General features: G+C 39.7%; 1 protein-coding gene and 1 pseudogene across 1 annotated transcript; both read right to left on the reverse strand.

Annotated features, from left to right (window-relative positions):
* Window positions 1-16,269: 16,269 nt before the first annotated feature.
* LOC147435207 (uncharacterized) lies at window positions 16,270-16,689 on the reverse strand. The gene has a single exon (XM_086487914.1). It carries the CDS (start codon window positions 16,687-16,689, stop codon window positions 16,270-16,272), a length of 420 nt encoding a protein of 139 aa, XP_086344040.1.
* A 185-nt stretch (window positions 16,690-16,874) lies between these two features.
* Window positions 16,875-17,512, reverse strand: LOC147435208 (uncharacterized; annotated as a pseudogene).
* Window positions 17,513-23,203: the final 5,691 nt, after the last annotated feature.

Consider the following 23,203-nt stretch of genomic DNA (forward strand, 5'->3'; position numbering starts at 1 on the left):
TTGATGGGGTTCAATTTCTTGTTGTAGGTATCACTAAGAGCTATGTTTCTCTTGCGGATTGGGGGGCATTGCAACTATGGTAGGAGCTACAATGTTTGCAAGCTCAGCATGCATGTAAGGCTTATGCAGGGGCTCTAACAACATCTACACATGACATGAATTCTATACATGCATTGGCCTTCTTTGAAACTCGAGATGTGCAAGGAGCTTGGGGTCACAGTATCAGCTCATAGTTATGAGGATGTGATTGGTGTAACAATTATTCTGCATCTTTGATATGTCCTAACATGGGGAAGGCACAAATCGCTTATGAAGAAGAAGAGAGGTTTAACGTTATAAGAAGCTATACCAAGAGACCTCAAAGATCTATCCATTATCTCAAGACCTCTTAACCAAGAGGCAAATGACATAACCAATTTTCTTATGGAGATTGGTGCTTGAGCCTCGCCAAGTTGAATCTTTCTAAATCAACTGCACTAACAAAGTCATGCATGTTTCCTCAAATGCTCAACTCTGAATTTTCAAAAAACAGTTCTAGTTTCACTGAGCAGGATGTTAAAGATATTTCTATGATAATAATGCATGTTGTATAGGAAATAGAAGAGGCATCATTGACAAGTATACCAAATGCTATCTCGGCTAGTTCTAAATCCTATGCAAAAGGAGGGTCATTAGAGGCATTTGTACAACACTTAAAGTGCACTATGAAAATGGATATGGAAGCCATGGAAATAGGTGGTGATGAGTCACTTGCAAGAATGCTATCATTTCAGTTAGAGCAAGAGATATTGGGATTTTTTCCTAGAATGAATTCTAGTCAAGTTTTATTGTGTGGCAATAATCCAATGGAGTTATGGTGGGCTTTGGAAAAGAGACGAGTCTCTTTGTACAAGCATGCTCTAAAGGGTTTTATAAAATGCCTCTAGCCTATTTAATTGTGAGGAATACAAGCAAGATGGGATATCAAAGGGAGAGAAGAAACTTAGAGCATGAATGAATTTTTTCCTAGAATGAATTCTAGTCAAGTTTTATTGTGTGTTAATAAGTTGATGGAGTTATGGTGGGCTTTCGAAAAGAGGGGGGTCTCTTTGTACGAGCATGCTCTAAAGGGATTTATAAAATACCTGTAGCCTATCAAATTGTGAGGAATACAGGCAAGATGCGTTATCAAAGGTAGAAAAGAAACTTAGAATACAAACACCTTGCATGCAAGATTCAAGTCTACCTTAGAGACAACCATAGCCTCAGTGCAGTAGGGCTCAAACAGATCTACATGCCATCTTAGCTAGTGGGACTTCTGTCATCATTTGTGACATCTATCACATACCAGGCCTTAGTCAACATATCCTTTCACTTACTACAGCCATATCTACAAGGTCCTCCATTGAGTTTTTCCATGACTTCTATGTCACACTTCAAACTCCCTAGTGGAAAATTTGAAATCCTCAAGCTCCCTCAAAAGAATCGCTTGTATCTGATTCCAATCACCCAATCTGGCCATGTTGCTATGGTATATTTGACTTCAACTATCTCTCTACACTTAACCAAAGCAACATCTAACCCTCATGAGGCATTACAAGCTTGGGCATATCAATGGTCCCACACTCCATCTCATGGCCAATAATCAACTATGCTTATGCCTAACACCAAACATGTCACCTATTGATATGTGTGAAGGTTGCGTCTTGGGTACAACAAGTCACAAGTCCTTCCATCGATACATGACACAAACTTATCATCTGAGTCAAATGGTCCATAGTAAGTTATGTGAACCCATGGAGTCGTTATAGTAGATTTAGGTGTTCTTGTAGAGACTGATCACTGCCTCTCTTCCTTGTGGTGAGCTGCTGTTGAAAAAAGGCATCTCCAATGGTAGATGCCCAGCTTGTCAAGCCAGGGAGACTATCAAACATACTTTTTCAAACTACAAAAATGTAAGGGACTAGTGGTTTTATATAATTCAGCATACACAGCCTTGAATTCCTGTCAAGTTGTCTGTCTTTACTTTTGAATTGTGCTGCAAACTCCCCGATGCAGCCTAAGATTTTTGTATGAAGTCACTGAGAGTTTTGCTCTTGTTCTTTATTTGGAATGCCAGGAATTATTCTTGCTTTGAAAAAGTCTCCCTATGCAAGGTCACTATACATTGGGAAATTATCCCAAAAAAAATGTGGGAAGACTATGTCAGTATCTCAAACGACAAGTTGCGAGATAACTTTATACTAGTTATGAGGTTATTATGGACCCAAAAAAGACTTCATGTAATGTGAAGTAATGTAAATACACATATCAACAACAGAGAGAGAGAGATAGCTATTGAAGCTTCCTTGCATTCCTAGGTTTAAAATCTACTCTCAAGACTCTAATTTTGACTCTTATAAACTCTATACAGCATACCACGAGACCTTGGTGTTCAACAACCAGCTAATCTACAGAAACACGAGGGCAACATTTTGATGCCTTAAAGCACCTTGAATACAAGGAGATACATTAGTAAGCCTATCCTTTACAAAGCGTGCAGAAAAACAACAAAAAACTTCAATGGCAGCAGAAACTGAGGATATAAATGATGTACGTAATACAAGCAGTTGAGAGTGTGATGTAGTGTCAAGAGTGCAGGCCGGTGGTTGTTGCAAAGATTCACTGTTTGGCTTCTAGATGTTCATCTGCTTCAGCGTCAGTGCATTCCTCAAATACTCTCTCTCTCTCTCTCTCTCTCTCTCTCTCTCTCTCTCTTCGTCTCTATCAAGAGATTCACATCTTAAAATTGAGCATGTTCAACTCATGCACCATTTTTTTGTGGCTACTATTGAATTCTTAAAATCAAGCCTCTTCAACTCATGTGCCACTATTTTTAGGGCTACTACTGACTTCTCATGCAACTTTGGAACTTGAACTCTTAGACCTATGTCACACACGGACACGGACATAGTGTACATAGATCCTGGTTTGTATTGTGAATTTCCCAATACTCACTTGATCATTGGCAGAAACTCCTCCATGACTACCTCAACCTCCTATAAGACACCTCTTTGAGAGCAACCCTACTTGCTTTGGTTTACATTAAATGTTGGCTTGCTTGCTATCGTGGCCAAGAACCCATAGCCGATTGTTAGTAAAATGCAGGATTAGAATTTTTTCATATTGATCGTTTGTTATCGAGATGGTTATTATTCCATGGATTTTCTCCATGATGCCATGATGTGTTTCCATGATGATCACAAGTTGTTCGTACTAATAGTTTCATTGTTGATATGGTTATAATTCCATGGAGTTGTTCCATGATACCATGATGTGTTCCCATGATGATTAAAAGTAGTCTATACTGATCGTTCAATTTATTGATATTGATATGGTTATTATTCCATGGAGTTTTTCATGATTCCATGATGTGTTTCCACGATGATTAAAAGTCATTTGTAGTAGTGATCGTTCATTTTATTGATATGGTTATTATTCCGTAGAGTTGTTTTGTGATAGCATGACGTATTTTCATGGTGATTAATTAGAACTTGTTCGTATTGGTGATTCATTACTGACATGATTTTGATTTATAGAGTTGTCTCATGATGCCATGATACATTTTCATGATGATTAAAAATCATTCGTATTGATTGTATTTCTTTGAGATGATTATTCTTCCATGGAGCTGTTCCATGATGCCGTGATGCTTTTCCATGATGATTAGAAGTTGTTTTCATTGATCTTTCCTCACTAATATGATCATTATTTGATAGAGTTTTTTCATGATTGCATGATATGTTTTCATGATTAGAAGTCATTTATATTGATCGTTCATTATTGAGATGATTATTATTCCATGAAGTTGTTTCATGATATCATGATGCATTTTCATGGTGATTATAAATCATTCGTACAAATCATTTCTCATTGAGATGGTTATTCTTTTATGGAGTTATTCCATGATATCATTATATATTTCCATGGTGATTATAAGTTGTTTGTATGGATCATCTGTTACTAAGATGGTTATTCATTTATAGAGTTGTTCCATAATACCATGATGTGTTTTCATGGTCATTTATTTACTGAGATAGTTATTATTTTATGGAGTTGTTCCATGAGACATGGTGTTTTTTCATAATGACTATAAGTCTTTTGTATAGAGCGTTTTCTAGTGAGATGATTATTATTCCATGGAGTTGTTCCACAATACCAATGCAGTTTTATGATGATTCCAAATTGCTTGTACTGATTGTTTCTTATTGAGATGCTTTATTTTTCTGTAGCATTGTTTTTATGGATGACTCAGTATAATTGAGATGTTTTTTGTTAGATATATCCTTTGAATACGTTGGTTTCATTACATGATGATTCATTATGATTGAAATAATTATTGTTACATGAAGTCAATTCATTATACCATGTTGTTGTTTTATGTTCATTTGTAATGTTTAATATGACCATTTTATGATGTCATGATAGTGTTTCATGATATTTTATTATGTTTATTACCGTAGCTTTTTCATAATGATTCATGATGATGTTATGTTACTATTTCACACTGACTCACAATGATTTGTATACTTGTTGCATGATGTCCTAGCACTCTTTCTCATGATGTATATTTGTTATGATGGAAAGAGTGATGCCATGGTACCTTTCCATGATAATTTGTGATGATTGAAATGATTATTATTTTATGGCTTTGCTTTATTATGCCATGATATTAGTTCATGTTCATTTGTAATGATTGAAATGATCATTTCATGAGGTCATGATATTGTTTTACTATATTATTTATTTGTAATGATTGTTTCATGATGTCATGATATCATTTCATTATCTTGTTTCATGATATTTTTATATGTCTACTGTTTATTTCTTCATAGATTATCTCCATGACGTCGTTCCATGGTGATTTATTTCGCATCAAGAAAAACTACATTGAATAGAGTCCATACAAATAAGAGATCCCCATGGTAAAATTTGAGTACCGGCTTTGTATATATGTGCACATGTTACATGTATTTCATGTTAATTAGATTTAATAATATATACATGGATTTAATCTTGATTTAATATATTTTGTGTATTGAAGTATTACAAATCATCTCCAAATACAATATGTTACAAAAAGCCGTATACCCGTCATCTCATTATACATGCTATGAGAAAAGGAAACTAATGCTATCTAGCTACCGCTAGACTGATGTCATCTAATCAAACGTCTCATCGTATCCAAGTGGAGTATCTGTCGGATTCTACATTAAAAAACAATAAGACTTTCTGTAAGTATAAACATATAATTTACAAAACAATACAACCAATGGAATATAGCAAACCCTAATACTAACCATGCCACCGCGAGAACTCAGAATGTCCATCACAGCGTTTAAGCCCTTTTTACCTGCGTACTCAGGCTCGTACAATGTGGGGTCACGTCCTATCATCAACCATTGTTCAAAACATACAAACAATCCATTATGATAGAATTTAAAAATACAAATAGATGTAACTACCAAACCTAAAGAGCAATGCAGAAACACATACAAAATCGGTCTCAAATGATTCCCACCCGTCGCTCCCCAAGTGGTGCGAGATCCCTCCCTCTACTCACGCTTTGATTGCCTCCTTTTGTTGCTTCCACTTGTCAGGATTCTCACGCACTACTCGCTTTGAATTCTTCCAATCTTCTTTGGCCAGCCAATCTAGTCTGTTCCACCCATGCTTTATTGCTTTTTGTACTTCAGAACACCTGTGCTTGCATTAGTCGCACATTCGAACCTTCATCAAGTCTTCATTAAAGCGCTCATCCCAACTTGACAATGAGAAACTTGTCATGCAGCATGCTGATGACTTTGTCTTAAAGTCACTTGGCACTTCTCTCCAGGTGTTTAGTATGTAGTTTCTAAACACCTAAGAACAAAGACCACGCATGCGGGAGATCACCTTCTTGCCTTCATCATCCAAGATGATGCTACCACTGATGTTGACGGAGTACGGCATGCCCTCTCGCCTCTGACGTGTGAAACTCGGTTTCTGGTTAGGGGTCTCTAGCGGTGTGTCGATGGGGGTACAGATGTCAGGTGTCTCCATCGGAGTCTGGGCCCCAAAGTGAGGAGTGTCGATTGGGGTGACTCCCAAATGCTCCAAAACAGAGGGAGATGCTGAAGGAGTAGAACGACATGATGGTGCTCTAGAGCGATGATGATCCTTGTACCACCTCCTCTGCTGGGGTGACAAAGAAGAAAGAAACTCATCATTCTCCATAGCCACATTAAATGCACGAACATTTAATCTTAATATTGAATGGAGAAGAAAACATGGACAAGTAGAGAGAGAGAGAGAGAGAGAGAGAGAGAGAGAGAGAGGACTCATAAAAGGAGAGGGATTCCTATGTAGTGAGATTCCTGTGAAGTTCTTGTGAATTTGTCTCCCACGTGAATTCTACGTATCTTGTAAAAGCACTACGCTCCGAGTGCAATGGAGACTAAGACTGCAATCGCGAAGGAGGTGATCTATCTCTGCTCATAGATGTTGCTCGCCCCTCCACTAGATCTAGTTGATCGGGTGAAAGAGACTCTAAGAAGCAGTAGTAGTGCTTCTTAGCGTCTCTTTCATCCGATCAACTAGATATAGTGGAGGGACGAGCACAATTTATGAGCAGAGACGGATCACCTCCTGCAGGATTGCAACCTCAATCTCCATCGCATTCGGAGTGTGGTGCTCATTGACATATCAGATTTTCACCACACATCGAGGAGTGTCCCTGCTTTTGAGAACATACCTGGAGCATACGTACCTGGAGTGGACACAATGACGATTAAACACAATTTAAATTTCTCGAGTATAGCATATAGACAGGAATGGACAAAAAGCCACATGAATACAATATATATTATAAAACATAGCAAAATTGTTCAAATACAATGTTTATGGCTTTAAGAGGTCTCTCTCTCATCCTCGCATAGCTCAGCATAACTCCCTATATCTATATAGAGATCTCTGTTTAGGCAGATGTCCTCCATTTCATTTTGTAGATTCTCTGCATGCATCCCATAGAGAGTAGCAGCTTGATGCTCGTGTGGCACCAGCTCAAGTGAGCATCTTCTTCAATATCCTCCATTGATGCCGTTGTGATTGGCACATGGTAGCCCTCATATGTCCGTGCACTACGAGGGGCTACCTCTATGACGTACCACCAGTTTGATGCAGACTTTGTAGGATGAAATATCACATGCCAGAGCCACATAACTTACATGAGAGCTTCCAAGCACATAACTTCTAAAATTGTATGTTAACTATTTACATGCTTACTTGTTCACAATGCTCGGGTAGTACAAAAGTGTCTCTTAGGTCGATCCATCTTTTAGTTGAATCCACCTCAAGGAAACCAGACTCTCCTCTACGCACAGTAGAGTTGCAACCCTCCATGTTTATCTTGAACCATTGCACGTCGAACAAGTCGACAAAAGTACCTCTATAATCGATCCTCAAAATCTCTTGTAGCGTGCCGAAGTAAGTGAGTTCCACCACCACAGGATCTACATCAGAGGACTGTCGTTGACTAGACTGTTCAAATTTTTCCATGATTCCACAATCTTTAGTAAAATGCTTTGTGTCGATCCGTTCCACCCTAAAACGTCAACCTTTACACCATGTTGTTGTGTATGACTTATACTACAACCATCAAAGATTATGAGTGGCCGTTCAAACATCTAGGAAGTCACTAGTCGTACATTGCGAACTTACCTTGGTTGCGCAACCCTGAGAGTACTCCCACTCCTCCTCAATCACTTCTTCACCACATTGTTGTGTACTTTTCAATTGGTTGTGCAACCATCTTAAGCTCATGAATGTTGGTAGGCTCTCCAGGCTTGCCAGATAATGCATCGGTGGTCGTCTTCCTCATCTCCACTCGATCCATGCCCTTTGTCACTCTTGATTTTCATCCTTGTATTGTGAAATCCACTATTGCATCATCGGATTGTGAAGCATGCAAATCCGATTGATTTTAGCCTTTAGATCTTCCGTCATCTTCTTCTCAACACCGAGATTGCACATGACAATCCCAAATATGCGCTCATCATATATGGTTCGCCATAGTGTGTCTCGAGATTTAACAAATCCATCTAGCCACTCTCCAATGTAAACTAGGGACTCTGATACCAGCCAGCCCTCAGGACGTGCCTTCTGACGCACCTATTCCTTGAGTTTTTTCATGAAATGTTCTAAAAAGAAAATCCATTTGGAATGTACTGTGCCAGCTATTTCCACCTTATCAACTATGTAAACAAGAAGATACACTTGAATGGTTAGCATGGTAGTAGGAAAGTGTTTCTCAAACATGCCCACAACCTCTGCAACATTTAGTTTGGAAAATGGTATAAAATCTACATTGATCTCCTTTTGTGAGATCCATTGCACCAACTTCGCAAGTTTGTAGATTGTGTTACGGACATCAGGAGACAAACATCTCTCAATGGCCACCGCTAAAATAAACTGCAAAACACGTCTAGCAATGATATTAAAGTCAACACACGAATTTGTTACACAATTCTCACTATGATATATTCCACTTCAAAGATACCTCACACGTTTTATGCGAGTCATGTGACTTCAAACTGGTAATCTTTTCTTCTTTAGTGAAACACGTTCGGAGCGAGTACATAACACCATTGGGGGTCCTCATAGATCGAATGGTCTCTTTTACTTTGCGCTCTTGGTCTCTCGTCAAAATCCATGCCACTTTAGCGAGTTTTATCGATCCATCAGATGTTGTCTGCGTCCAATATTGATCCATACGATCCACATTTCTAAGGTCAACCCTGGCTCCCAAAAAATCTTTCTTGCTGGTTAGATGGTCCCACAGCAGATTACCAACATTCTTGAATACGTGCATTGGATTAAGAAAGTGATTGATCATGAGTCTAGGCCAATATGGTAACTTGTACCATAAAGAGAGTCTCTTTATCCCTGGGGGCAAACCGTCATCACACATCTCCTTCTACTCTAGCCATTCTTATGCAGACATCCTCGGTGGCTCTCCTCCCAAAAAGCCATCGCGTAACACATGATTCTCTAGAAGATACCCTTGATGACCTTCATAGATTTGCTTCTTCAATAGGGCACCCGATGTGCATTAAGTCTAGGTCCACATGTGACACATGGTTTGTATCCACTTGTTTGAAGCCCTGCATGTATACACATGACAATAGGTAAGCTTGAGAAAAACCAAGATTTAGAGCGCTTGAGTTTGAGTGTAAATTACCTGAGCATTCTATTAGTCGGGGATAGTCATGCATGGTCCACATTAGAATGCCTCTGATCAAAGAATTCCGTCGACCTGGGTGTCGGCTCATATCTACCACTTCTATGCCAATCCACAATTGTTATATCTCGTCCAATAGTGGACAAAGATACAAATCCATATTCTTCACTTTATACCACGTCGGCACAATCAAACATAGCCACAGCTGCCCCTTCTTGGTAGTCCACGGGGGAATGTTATAGTTGATGATGACAATGGGCCATACAGTGTAAGAAGTTGATCTTAAACCAAATGGATTTACGCCATCCATAGCTAGACCTAGGTGTAAATTTTGAGCTTCCCTAGCAAAATCTGGCCATGTTTTGTCTATATGTTTCCAGGCCGCGCAATCTGCAGGAATCCGTAGCACACCATCCGAAGATTTATTCTCCCCATGCCATGATGCTAGGGCGTCCATGGACTTACATTCAAAGAAATGCTTGATGCGAGGAAGCAGAGAAAAATGTTGCAAAACCTTTTGTGGATTTTTCGTTCCATGGAGATCTACTCGATATCTCTCGGAATCACATTTCGGACACTTCTCCATGTCTATGTATTTCCCTCTGAAAAGAATGCAGCCATTAGGACAAGCGTGAATCAAATTGTAATCCATCCCCAAGTTTTGCAAGATCTTTCTTGCTTCCTCTCTGGAATCTAGCATCACATTATCAGCTGGCAATATGTGCTCTTTGAGCAATCTACACAGTGCAAAAAATGTGGTACACTTGTGTAAGTAATCTATCAAATCATTATACATCTAGAGTTTTTTATTAAAGTAAACACATTGTAATAGATCACCTGAAAAGTGTTGTGACGCTAGTGTCCCTCTATCCAAACTTTACCTGCATGTTGAGAAGAATGAGGAGCACCTTCAATCTAAATACACTTGCTATACCATACAATTGCGTATCGGCTTCACTTTTCATATCATCATAGATAAGCCTTTCTGAATCCATGATCGTCTCAATCACTTCATTGATCTCGGGCTCAAACGTTGCCTCGTTGGGAATGTGGTATGCATGATCATCGTCTGAGCTGTCAGAGGCTACATCTTGTGGCCTCATGTATGCTGCTTGACCAAAGCGCCTGCGAACACGTCTATTGGGTTGCAAGATTACTGCCTATTGGCCAGCGTCAGAGTCCGACGAGTTATAATTGGCAACAACTCGATCTATAATAGATGGATGAACTCGCCGAATTTGCAAACGTGCTGCAAAAAAACGTTTCTTGTCCATCGCACAACATGCTTGCATTGATTACAAGGACATAAGATCCTTGTTGAAAGATAGGTGTTTCGGTTGGACGACCCCACATCCTCGTCACTACTCATAATGAAGGTAAAAACCTTCAAACCTAGACATAAATTTAATCTTCTATTGGCATCCTCTCTCTCTCTCTCTCTCTCTCTCTCTCTCTCTCTCTCTCTCTCTCTCTCTCTCTCTCTCTCTCTCTCTCTTTGTTCACACTATAAACTACCTCACATTCTCTAGTCATGTCCAATCCGCGCACACCTCGGTCTAGAGGTGCACGGAGATCAAAACCACCGGGTTATAATCTCGTCTTTATTGGTCAATGCCTATATTTGTGAATACAATAAATCTACACACCCACGTCTACATGATAGTGCATGTAGTGGACAAAATGCCTTTGCCTCTTCTCTAGCTGTAGCAATTCACAGCATCTTAACATCTCTTCACACCAGATCTTTGTTCTAGGGAATACTTAGCACATTACATGTTGGCCTCCAATCTTAGTATCATGCCATTGAAAGCTTTCCAACTTAAGGCCACATCTGTAGAGAGGAAGAGAGGGATCGCCGCTCGCCTAACAATCCCGAAGGTAGACTAAAACTAAATCCAAAATCTAACCTAATTGAACATATGGTAATTCGTGGCTAATTGAATTTGTTTAGTGTGTCAGATTTTGATGGGAATATACATATTGTTGTGTAAGTAGTGTTTGCTCTTTGGGCAAATCCTTCATTGACATGCACTAAAATCTAACCTAAATCTAATATATTCTTAAATCGAACATAAATCTAGACTAATCTAGTCTGAAACTCAAAATAAACCTAAATATAATCTAATCTTAAATCTAACCTAAACCTAAATGTAATCTAACTTAAATCTGAAGCTAATCTAGTTAATCTCAAATCTTATCTTAACGCTAGTCCTGTAAAAAATCAGCCACTTTTGTGGCTTTTTGAGACTTTTGTAAAAAAAACAAAAAACACTATGTTAGTTATCTAAATAGAAAACGGTTTCAGGGAGTTATGACCAATGCTCAATATGAGTTGATAAAAAATAGTACATAGCTAAATGAAGGTTTCAAGGTGTCTTTCCATTGCCATCTTCTACAACTAATTTGTGCAAATGGATAATTTCTTTATATTTTCTTTTGAAAGTAAATCAAATCATTGTTAAGTAGGCCCAAACTTCTTTGAAAAATACCTCATTATGTATGTGATAGATGTACCAAGCTTTTTTAACCCATATACAAAGACTGCTGACATTTTTTACCTCTCCAAGTTAAGTGTTGAAGTGCAATTTTACGTAAAATTTACTTATTTTAGCAAAGTAATTTTTTTATTTTTGCGTTTTTCATGTAAATTGTGTATTTAGAAACCTTTTTTATATCTTGCAACCATAATTAAGAAGTTCATGAAATTTTGATGTCATATGCAAAAGTTATGTTTCATTTACTAGAAACCTGATGTGAGCCATTTTTGTGGCTTCAGCCATTTTGTGGCTCATTACAAGTCTAGTGTTAATATTAAATCTAAATCTATTCTAATCTTTAACTCAACATAAACCTAAATCTAATCCAATCTTAAATCCTAAACCTAGATGGAACCTAACTTAAATCTAACCTAGCTAGCTAATTTTAAATCTAACCTAATATTAATTTTACATAAATCTAAATCTAGCTTAATCTTAAACTCAACATAAACATAAATCTAAATGTAATATAACCTAATCTTAAATCTTAACCTAACCTTAAGTCTAACCTAATTTTAAATTTAGCATAAATTTTAAATATAAGTTAAATGTAATCTAACTTAATCCTAGATCTTAATCTAACCTAATTTTAATTAAATGTAATTTTAAATCTAACCTAACCCTAAATCTTAATATAACATCTCATTTCATATTTTCTCTACTTTTTTAATCTCTCTCTCTCTCTCTCTCTCTCTCTCTCTCTCTCTCTCTCTCTCTCTCTCTCTCTCTCTCTTTGTGAAAATCCTTTTGTTACATTTTTACATTTTGTGTAGTATCATGAGACACCTCTGTTTGAGGTCCTGCCTTTTAAGTGCCACAATGTCTTCCATCATCCTGAGTTTGATAAGCTCCACAGGAAATGAGCTACCAAAAAGCACAATGTGATCATACATAACCTTGTTCCTCAAGTCCCATATAATCCATAAGAACCTAGTACTGAAAGACAACAGACAAAAGGACATAGCATCATCCTTAGAAGACAACAAACCAAATATACATTTGAATTTAGAGATTTTACAATTCCATGCCTCATTCCACCAATGTCTGGCCCACTGCCACCACTCAACAACCACAGTACAATGCCAAAATACATGTCTAATAGTCTCAACTCTGTTACATCTGGGACACTTCCCATCACCAATGTTTTTTTTAAACATTACATCAGCATTGGGGAGTCCCCCAATCAAGCATCTCCACCAGAAAACTTTGAACTTAAATGAAGCCTGACAGTGCCATATTCTAGAGAATAGCTGAGACCACCAATCACTATCTCTATTCATTGCCCATATTTTATTGCATTTGTCTTGAATTGTGAGGGGAGGAAGCAAGATCCTGTAAAAATCTCTTGTCTATGAAGTCCACCAGTTCTTTTGAGCATCTGGGAAGGACCAGTCTCTGAATCTGTCCTCCTCCAAGGTATTGATAGGTACCTGCAGGTTGTTGACTGAGGCACATAGCAGGTTCCATGGTATTCTGAAGCCATAGTGTAGCCTGAAGTGTCTTCTAGCTGTCAAAAAAGTACTAAACCTGGACTCAGAGTCTACCACTTGACCAATGGAGCAGATGCCCTTCCTGAAAAAGGAAAGGGCATTCCTCCCCAAATCTTTAGTAGGCACAACTCTAAAAACAAAACTCCAAAATATATTTTCAACTGAAAGAGAGTTGCGCATGTATCTCATTCTCCCCTGCCAAATCACAAGTGCGAAGACATGCTTCGAGGACACTATCAGCATATTTGAAATATCATAACCAGTTTTAATAGGGGCAGCTGTAAACAATTTGTCCCAATCACTCAAAGACCAACAGCCATGAAAATAGAAGACAGAGGATCTGATCAGACCCCATATGCATACAACCCAATCATGTGAAGGATGCAGCATGTATTTAATAAAAGTTTCCCTTCTAGCCAGAGCATGCAGCAGGTTCATAATTCCACAGACTCCCATGCTTTAGGAAAGAGGTAATACATCCCAAGCAACCCAAAAAATTGATACTCTCTTACAATTCCACGAAAATATATTCATTACTGAGTTGAAGACCTGCAGATTTGTTTTAGAACAAGGCAGACAAGGAAAAAAATACAGCAGATATGGCATAAGAATAGATTGAATTATCCTCAATCTGACATGTAGTGGCCACTCCTCATAGTGCCATGAAGCAACTTTACTGTAAACTCTGTTGAGCACCCAGTCCTGCAATTCAGCAATGGTAACATGCACCCCTATAGGATACCCTAAATGCCTGAAGATATGACCCTTAGGAAATTCCCCCCCCCCCCCCCCCCCCCCCCCCCCCAAATGAGAGCATTGAAACCAATAGCAAAGACATCAATTAGAGTGGATTTGAGCATGTTAATTTGCAACCCTGATGCAACAAAAAATTTCCTCAAGGTAGCCATACATCTCAGAACATTCACATTGTTAGCCTTCAAGAATATAAAAGTATCATCTGCAAAGCCCTGACCCAGTATCTGGCCTCTTCCAGTGGAGACTCCCTACACAATATGTTTTTGTGCAAGAGAGTCAAGATAAGAGAAAAAGGGGTGAGTAGCAATTGCAAATAACAAAGAGCTCAAAGGGAAGCCTTGCCTAGTAGATTGTCCTATGTGGACCTTGTTAGACATTCTGCCATTCACTAAAAGTCTAGACCAAGCACCTTTACTCAGCATGAAAATGCAGTTGACAATCCTAGGCCCAAAGCCCATCTTTTGTAAAACCCCAGCTATAAAGTCCCACTGAACTGTGTCAAAAGCCTTCTCATAGTCCACCTGCAGCAGTATCATATCCTGAGAGGATCTCTGAGCATGTTCTATTCCAAGTTGGATTGATAGAATGTTATGAAAAATGGATCTACCCAAGATGAAACCTGATTGAGCTTTATGAATAATATTTCTAAGAAGAGGGCTCAGCCTCATGGCCACAGCTTTGGCCAAGGTTTATATATAATACCCATCATGGATATGGGTCTTCAATTATTCAAACCTTTTGGAAAGGGCTACTTAGGGATAAGCTTGATAAGTTTCTATTTGAGACAGGGGTCCATGTATCGAGCTGACCATGAGGAGTTTATAAGAGACAGTATGATACCTTTTAGATCATTCCAAAATTCCAGCACAAACTCTGTTGATATTCCACAAATACCAGGAATTTTCTCATTGCCCAACTTTGATAAAGCATATTTAACCTCTGTCTCCTCAAATGGTGCTTCCAATCTCCTTGCATCAGTCTGCTCAATACATGAATCCATAGTATCTAACAATTCCTTAATAGTAGTATCCCTGCCAGGAGGCTGAGTCTTCTTCTCAGATAGAATCTCTGAGTAAAATTTTTCACAGTATTGCATGATGTTAGTAGGGCTGGATATTTCAGTGTCATTCTCAATCTGTAAAAAATGCATCAAATCTCTCTTCCTCTTAGCTTTCAGTTTATTAAAAAAGCCCTTGGAGAGATCATTATAGTCCTGTAGTGCATGAAACCTGCATAGAAATCTACATTTTGTGGCCATTTACAAATCATCTTGTTTCAATACATCTCTGGCCTGCTGTAGTTCCACAAGTTGCTCTTGACACAGTTCAGTGATCTTAGCCAACTGAGTGAAATGCTCAATTTTGTCTTGAGCAGATTAGCATTTCCCCCTTCTGAATGGAACATTCTTCTTCCCATATTTCCTTACAATATGTTTCAAATCGAAGCATATATGCATCCAAACATGCAAAGGGTGAGAAAACATTAGCTTATTCTTGTTATTCATTTGTATTACCTCCAAGCTAAAGCAGCCATCATCAATCAATTTATTATTAACCATCAAGGGACATTTCAGACCATGCATGTAGGAGTTAGCATCCAAGCCAGACAAAGAACAAATCAGAGGGAAATGATCATACAACACCATTGAAACATCCACCAAGCAAGTTTTCTTCATTGGCAGCCGATCATAATGCATGAAATAAACCCTGTCTAGCCTAGGCCAGGAGGATAGGTGGGAAAGGGAATGAAATGTGTAGTCAGCCTGTTGAGAGTGTTCATCCTAGGCATCAATAAGCAACCAGTGATTGCTAAGAGATTCTCAGATTCCAGCTTCCTTTGAGTTACAGACAGAAGCTAGAGAGGTTGTATCATTACTATGTAATACCATATTGAAATCACCCCCTACAACTCCTGCAGACAACTGAAGATCCAAACACCATTTCCGAAGAAAAATTCTCTCTTTAGAACAGTTTGAGGCATAGATGTTGACCACATGTAGGGGTCCAAAGGCAGAATCAATTAGAAAAACAGAACAACAACTCGTTAATGCATGTCAGGACACCTGAATAGCCACCAGGTTGCCCTCCATAGAACATACAGTAGCCTTTGTAAAAGAAAATCTTACCAGCTCTTTCAAGAAATTTGTGCTCTTGAAAATAGCCTACATCAACATTATTCCTTAGCAGCCAAGCATTGAAGGATAGGAGTTTAGAGGGATCCTTGATCCCTTTAACATTGAAGGTTGTGACAATCATTGAGGGGTATTAACAACAATCTGAGTATCCTCTTCTACTTCCTGCATATTCACTTCCAAATTAGCTTTAGGAGGATCTGTAGTCCTCTTTTGATGATAATCCTTCACCATAACTTCAACAGCCTCTAGGGTTTCTGGAGAGGGCATGTCTTGCAAGATGTCATAGACATTAGAAGAGGTGTATACAGAGGCCAAATTTCTTGGTTTGAAGGTCTTCCTGGCAGGGGGAGCCTGAAATCCTTCAGAATCAACAGTTCTTTTCCCTTTGTCCCCTCCTCTAGGACCTTTTGAGGAAGAGGTACTTCTAGAATTGATGAGTGACCCAGGCGGTCTAGCATAAGAGGGGGTTTTGGAACCAGCCAAAGGAACCACTGTTTGAGATGGAGTTGGTACAGGAGGGGTAGTAGGTTTACCCATGGGTTTGCCAAAAATTTGGCTCCTAGGTATCAAGTTCTTGCTCCTTGGATAGGAAGGGATCAGCTCTACTGTGCCTTCTTTCAATGTTGGACAGTTTTTGGAGAAATGGCCTAATTTTCCACAATGAAAACAAGAGTCTACTAAATTCCCCCATTTAAGGTACAAGACCACATTGCCTACTTCTTCTAGTCTCTTTCCAAAGTGGATGGAAATTCTCTGTCAGTCTCCCACAAAATGCAAGCTTTATTCCTATGAGGGCAGTTAATAGTCGGGCTAAATAGAACCTTCCCTAAGGAGACCCATATTTCAAAGATATAAGGCCACAAGTATGAGGGGAGATCTACCAGTTCTACCCACACAGGGCATTTACTCAACAACTCCTCCTTGATGGTCCTGATTGGCTGCCATTGCAACACATGGACCACTTGCCCACAGAGGATCACAGTAGAAGATGAAAGAAAGGATTTTTGATCCTCAGCCTTGAAGAAGAGCACCTCAAATAAGCCAGAACCAGAATAAAAGATTTTTTCCACCACTATTCTCTTAAAGCCATGGTCAATGAAGCCTGCAACCTCCCCAATGCTTGGGAGCTTTCCAGTAAAGTAAAGGACTACAGCCCTTGTTTGAAAGATGGTGACCTGATTCCAGACTTTAGAAGAGTTCAGAAATACCTTATGCTGTCCTTTGATAGATGGGTTAGCAGTGAGAGAGTCTTTAAGAGCAATGGACATCGCTAAGGGTCAAACGGGACATTCTCACCACTCAACACAAAAGAAGATGCTTCACCATTAGGGTTTAGGAGGAACGCCTCGGGGAGGGACATGCGTCAAGGGTCAAGAAGAGACTTGAAAGGATGAAGGCGAGACTCTGCTTCGAGGGCTGGGAGATGCAGCAGTAACACGGCGAGGCTGATGGTAGAACAGAGGACCCTGCAGAACAGTGGAACCTGCTACCCCATTCTTCTCTCTCTCTCTCTCTCCTCTCTCTCTCTCTCTCTCTCTCTCTCTCTCTCTCTTTCAAAGACACAATGTGTGTGTGTGTGAGAGAGAGAGAGGGGGGGGGGGGAGAGAGAGAGAAAGAGAAAAAGGGAACATGAGAGAGAGGAGCATATCTGGATCTCCTTTCTCTCCTCGTGTGTGTGTGTGTGTGTGTGTGTGGGGGGGGGGGGGGGGGGGGGGGGGCGGAAGAGAGAGAGAGGGAGAGAGCGGGTTACCTCTTTCACTTGAGCGCCAAAATCTCAAATCTAAGATTTGAGTTTCTGGAGCTCTCGATTCATGTTTTACCCCTCTCAGCGTCGCTATGGGCGTGGCTATAGGCATCACTGTGCAACAAAGAAAATAGCGACGCTCATAGCGACGCCGTGGATTTTCACTTTTGAGCGTCGCACTGCGAGCGTCACTAATGTGAAGTACCTCTTGTAGTGTTATAAACCGTTTTTGTAATTTGAACAATATATTAATATAACGGTGGGTATATATAGGGTTTTGGGTTTTTCCCTTCAGTCCCTAAGGGTTTTTTCATCCACAATTAAAGACCCTTGTTTTAGCGAGACTATAGCCATGGGTCCCCTCTATATATATACCATCTTGTGTGCATATTCTACACACTTTTGGGGTTGGAATCTCTGTGCATCATCTCTCTTTTCTTATGATCTTTCTTTGTCTTCTCAACAAAAAGAAGACGTGTTGACATTATTGCAAGGGCAATGATCACTTGATGAAGTAGTGTCATAAATTGAAGGCAAAAGAGGCTTAGAAGAAAGAGGTTGGTTCCACTACAAATAAAACTATTGTAGAATCTTTCGTGATAGACGATTGTGATGCTGATATAGATGCAAAGTGGGAATTTAGAGCAAAGTGGAGTTATGATCCATCTCTACATGATGCATGTATGTCAATTGCTACATATTCTCATGTGTGGTACGTTGATAGTGGTGCTAGAAAGACATTACCTTACATCGTGACTTATTATATTTCTACAAATGCAACAAACTGGCAAAATTCAGATGCCCAAAACATGCATGCCAATGTTTTGCTTATAAAACAGTCTTCGAATCCACAATTGCGCTTGAAAAAGTTTCCCCACACTTGTCATAAAATGTTAGCTTATACATCCCACGACATAAAATGCCAGATGCAAAAATTTCCTGCATCAAATTTGAGATCATAAATTGTATATCTATTATCCACAAATTTCACAACAAGACTAAGTCTAGCAAGTGTAGATACAGAAAAAAGGTTCACTTTTATTCTAGGTACAAAAAATGCATCAACAAGTCTGAAAGAATTGCCTTTCGTAGTAGTCAATACAATCTTTCCAACTCCCTTAACAGGATAAGATGCATTGTTGGCATAAGTGATTGTATTTCCATGAGGGACTGCCTCAAGATTGATATGGTTGCTTCTTTGCCACCTCTTAAAGCACCTATGAAGCATGTTTGTGAAGGCTTTAATTTGGGTAAGATGCAACATTCAAAGTTTCCAAAGGTCTACAAGCAGATTGCTACGTATACTACATAGTGATCTTTCTGGACGTATGCAAACTCCGTCCTTGGGAAATTTCCTTTACTTCGTGACTTTCATTGATAATTACTCTATGCATGCATGGATGTATCCTCTTATATCTAAGTCCTAAGTGTTTATGTGATTCAAGAAATTTTTGGTTATGGCAAAAAATGTCTCTAAATATACTATGGGCACCCTTTGCTTATATCGAAAGGGGGGAGTATATGGCTCATGTCTCATGAGTCTCAAAGCTGTAAAAAATGTAAAGTGTTGTATACATCTCAACGAAATGGGTTTGTTGAAAGGAAAAAGAGGTCTCTTATAGAGATGGCATGATGCATGGTCAAGAGTCAAGGTTTTGCACATTTGTTTTGGCTAATGTGAGGTCATCATGTATGCTACTTATATACTTAGCAGGTGTCCTATAACTTTTTTGCAATCGATGACTCCATATGAAGCATGGCATGGTAAAAAGCCATCTATTGATCACATGCAATTTTTTGGTTGTATGCTTTGGTGACACAAACATAATGCAAAAATTGGATGATAAGGTTGTTAAATTCATTTTTTTGTGTTACAGCTTTTAAAGAAAAGGCTACAAATTGTACTATTTGCAAACAAAACATGTCTTGGTTTCATGAGATATTGTGTTTGTGGAAGATTTTGTTTTGTCATAATAATCAATATCTAATTCTCCTAAATGATTTTCTCATATTAAACTGATCATTTAATGTGAGGAAGTGCCAAGGGAGAAAAATCTAGAATATTGGTTAAGCTAGCAGACCAGCCACAGTAGGGATCCAAAGGAGGGAAAATAGGGATCCAAAGGGGGGGTCCATCTGCAAAAGAGCCATGTACATCAATGGGCTAAAAAGACCCTAAGGTTCAGCCCATTAAGACTTCCAAAATGCTAAGGTTCCAAAATTCAAAGGTTGTGTCCAAAGGTCAACCCTAGGGAAAATTGGATGCTTTGTGTGTGCCCTAAAAGTCTTTGCACATCCCTAAATGGGAGGGGGCGAGCCCCAAAGGTAGGGGATGAGAGAGAGAGCCACACACATACACACAGGCTCCCTTTACACAAAGGGAATGAGGGACACATGTCAGCTCCCTAGGCCAGATGCCCACAAGGTGTGCCCAATTCCTATTGGAAGACCCTTGAAGTGGACCAATGAGACTTAAGCTAGAGTAAATGTAGTTTAATTAATTTAAAAACATTTAATAAAAGAAACCAATGAGAATTAAGTCTCCTAGAAGACTATTGGGCAGTCTCCCAAAGGGTCCAATGAGCATTCAGAAGCCCCATGGCTTGCCTGATTTCTATTGGCCAGGAGACAAAGGGGTCCAATGAGAGTTTAGTTTAATTATTTAATTACCTAAAGCTCTCACAAAAGGGGAAAGGGGGACACATGTCAGAAGGCTATCACTTATGCTGCTTAATACCTATTGGCTTGACTTGGGGAGGTCCAATGAGGCAAAAGCCAAACCAAGTTAGCAGCTAGGGCTCGCCCAAGAGAGAGAGGGGGCTGAATTTTGCTTGGGAATTGACACACACACACTCACACTTGACCATGTGTGAAGAAAGAATACTCTATCTCCTCCCAAGCTTTAATGGAGAGCTCATTACCTACTCCAAGCTTGTGAGATAGAAGCCTACATCAACACTCTCTTGGCATGTGGATGCAAATCCAACCAAGAGCCAAGCTTCAATGCATGCTCATCTTCTCTACCAAGCTAATTACTAAGCTAAGCTATGCTAATATGAGTGATTATGTGAGGAGATGTACATCTTTCTCGTAAGATACTCCTTCTTCCTCTCAATCTACTCTCATACCCTGCTAGCTCTCACCATCTTCGAAGGTGTGTGAGGTCTTGGGTCTGAGAACGGGGATAATTCAAGTTGTGTTTTATTAAGTGTTTTGCTTGGTGTATGAAGCTTCCATCTTCATTGCACTAGCTAGTTTTGAAGGAACACAAAGAATTGTATTGTACAATGTCTCTCTTGATGGGAGAAACCATAATACAAAGCCTTTTGGAGGGGGGACAGGCTCCATGAAAATCCGGTCCTCAACTGTTGTCAATAGCTTAATTTCTCTCTCTTTTGAAAGTATTGTCGATGCTATCTAACTAGGTGTTATGCTTTTTGTTGCTCTCTCCACCCAAGCACTCTTGTAATTCTCATTAGGAATCTATTCTAATGAAATGCCCACTATGTTCATGCTAATTTCCGCTACACTTAAGTTATTAGGCCATTAAATGTTACATTGGTATCACAGCTCAAGGTTTCTCTTTTCTTGCTCAAGAAGGGAGGTCCTCAAGCTAGCTACAAATGGTTGGTATTATTAATTGCCTGTGAGTAAGTAGAATAGGGATTTTTCAGCCTTGCAGTGTGCCTGCCTTTGTGCAGTTAACGGGGCATCACCGTCGAGAGCTATGGTCTCAATAGTGGAGTCCTAGGGGGTTGCCTACGGCTTAACCACTATTGAGCTATTAGAAGCTTGACAGGAGCCAGTGCTGTTTTGGTGTCGAAAGACCCTCTCTTCTATTCCTTGCAATTAATGGTATTCGAGCCACGGGTACAGTAGCTTGAGTGATTTTTCTAAAGGGGTAAAGAGGAGTAGCAACTAGGGCTTGAAGTGCCAAAGTATACCTAAAAATTTTACACCTAAAAGTTGTTAGAATGGCTGACAATAGTACAGAGAGTGAAATTAATGTTGATAACTTTGATTTTGCTCATGAGCAAGCTACTAATGATGCTTCAATGCTTGTTAACTATCTTGTTTCTAGGCTTCAACAAGCCATGGGCAATCCATCTCTCCAAAGTGAAGTGCAACGGCAGCTCCGTGCTCACGGGATTCTCCACGCTCATCACCATGACGAGAGAACACCTAGGAAGCCTCCTTGTGAGACTACCAAAAGAGGTCTCTCTCCGATTCGGGAAGAAGAAGAGAATCCATATGAAGGGCTCAAGAATTTACTTCTTGATGATGCATCTCCTTCCCAAAGGAGAACTCAAGAGCCTCCACCGAAGGAACGAGAAAGAAGCGAGTCTCCCGCCACCTCGGCGGAGATGGCTCCACGAAGACGGCGGGCTAAACGCTCTCCATCACCACCAAAGCGGAGAATACCATCGTATTCTTCTCCTCACCACAATTCAAAGAGGGATGATAAAAAGCAAGAGAAGAAAAAGGCGAGAAGGAGGACACCCTCTTCTCCATCTTCTTCATCCTCTTCCTCTTATGAAAGCTATGGTGAAGACGACAAAGATCAAGACAAGAAAAAGGCGAGAAAGAGGTCACCCTCTTCTCCACCTTCTTCAAATTCTTCACCTTCTGAAGAAAGTGATGGTGCAACTTTTGAACCATCAAAAAGAAGAGGCCATAGGAAATCCTATGCTGCATGGAAGAGGTCGTCCAAGCTGAAGAAATTCAAAGAGGGAGGGAAGAGCATCTCTTTCCTTACCTATGATGGCACCTTCGGTGCTACGGACAAAGTCTTGGCCTTTATCCAGCAATTCAATGCGGCGTTTGGAGATGAGAGCTTCACGGATTCCTCTAAGCTACGCCATGTAGCTATGCACTTTCAAAAGTCCGCCAGACAATGATGGTCTAGCCTACGAGCCAACGGTGAAGCTCCACGAACATGGAAGGCTTTAAGAGCTTCCATTATGAAGCAGTTTTTGGCCACCGATGCCAAAGACAAAGTACTCACCGAATGGAGAAGTTTAAAGCTCTCTCCCAATGAATCCATCCACAAATATGTAGACAAGTTTTGGGACCTACAACTCAAAGCCACTTTCTTTAAAAGGTTGGATTTTGGAGAGCAAAAGAAACAATTTTGTGCGGGCTTAACCGAAGAAATGGCGGAGTATGTCAACTCCCAAAGGCCACGTACCATATCGGCGGTAATACACCATACTATGGTCGCCTCTCGAATCAATTTCCAAACGGGGGCAAAAAGAAATAATAAGCCCCCGGAAAACAAGGGTTCCAATGAGCCTAAGGGGAAGGACA

This window comes from Adiantum capillus-veneris, chromosome 18 (assembly GCF_014529385.1).
Source record: "Adiantum capillus-veneris isolate H3 chromosome 18, ASM1452938v2, whole genome shotgun sequence".
Taxonomy (NCBI): domain Eukaryota; kingdom Viridiplantae; phylum Streptophyta; class Polypodiopsida; order Polypodiales; family Pteridaceae; genus Adiantum; species Adiantum capillus-veneris.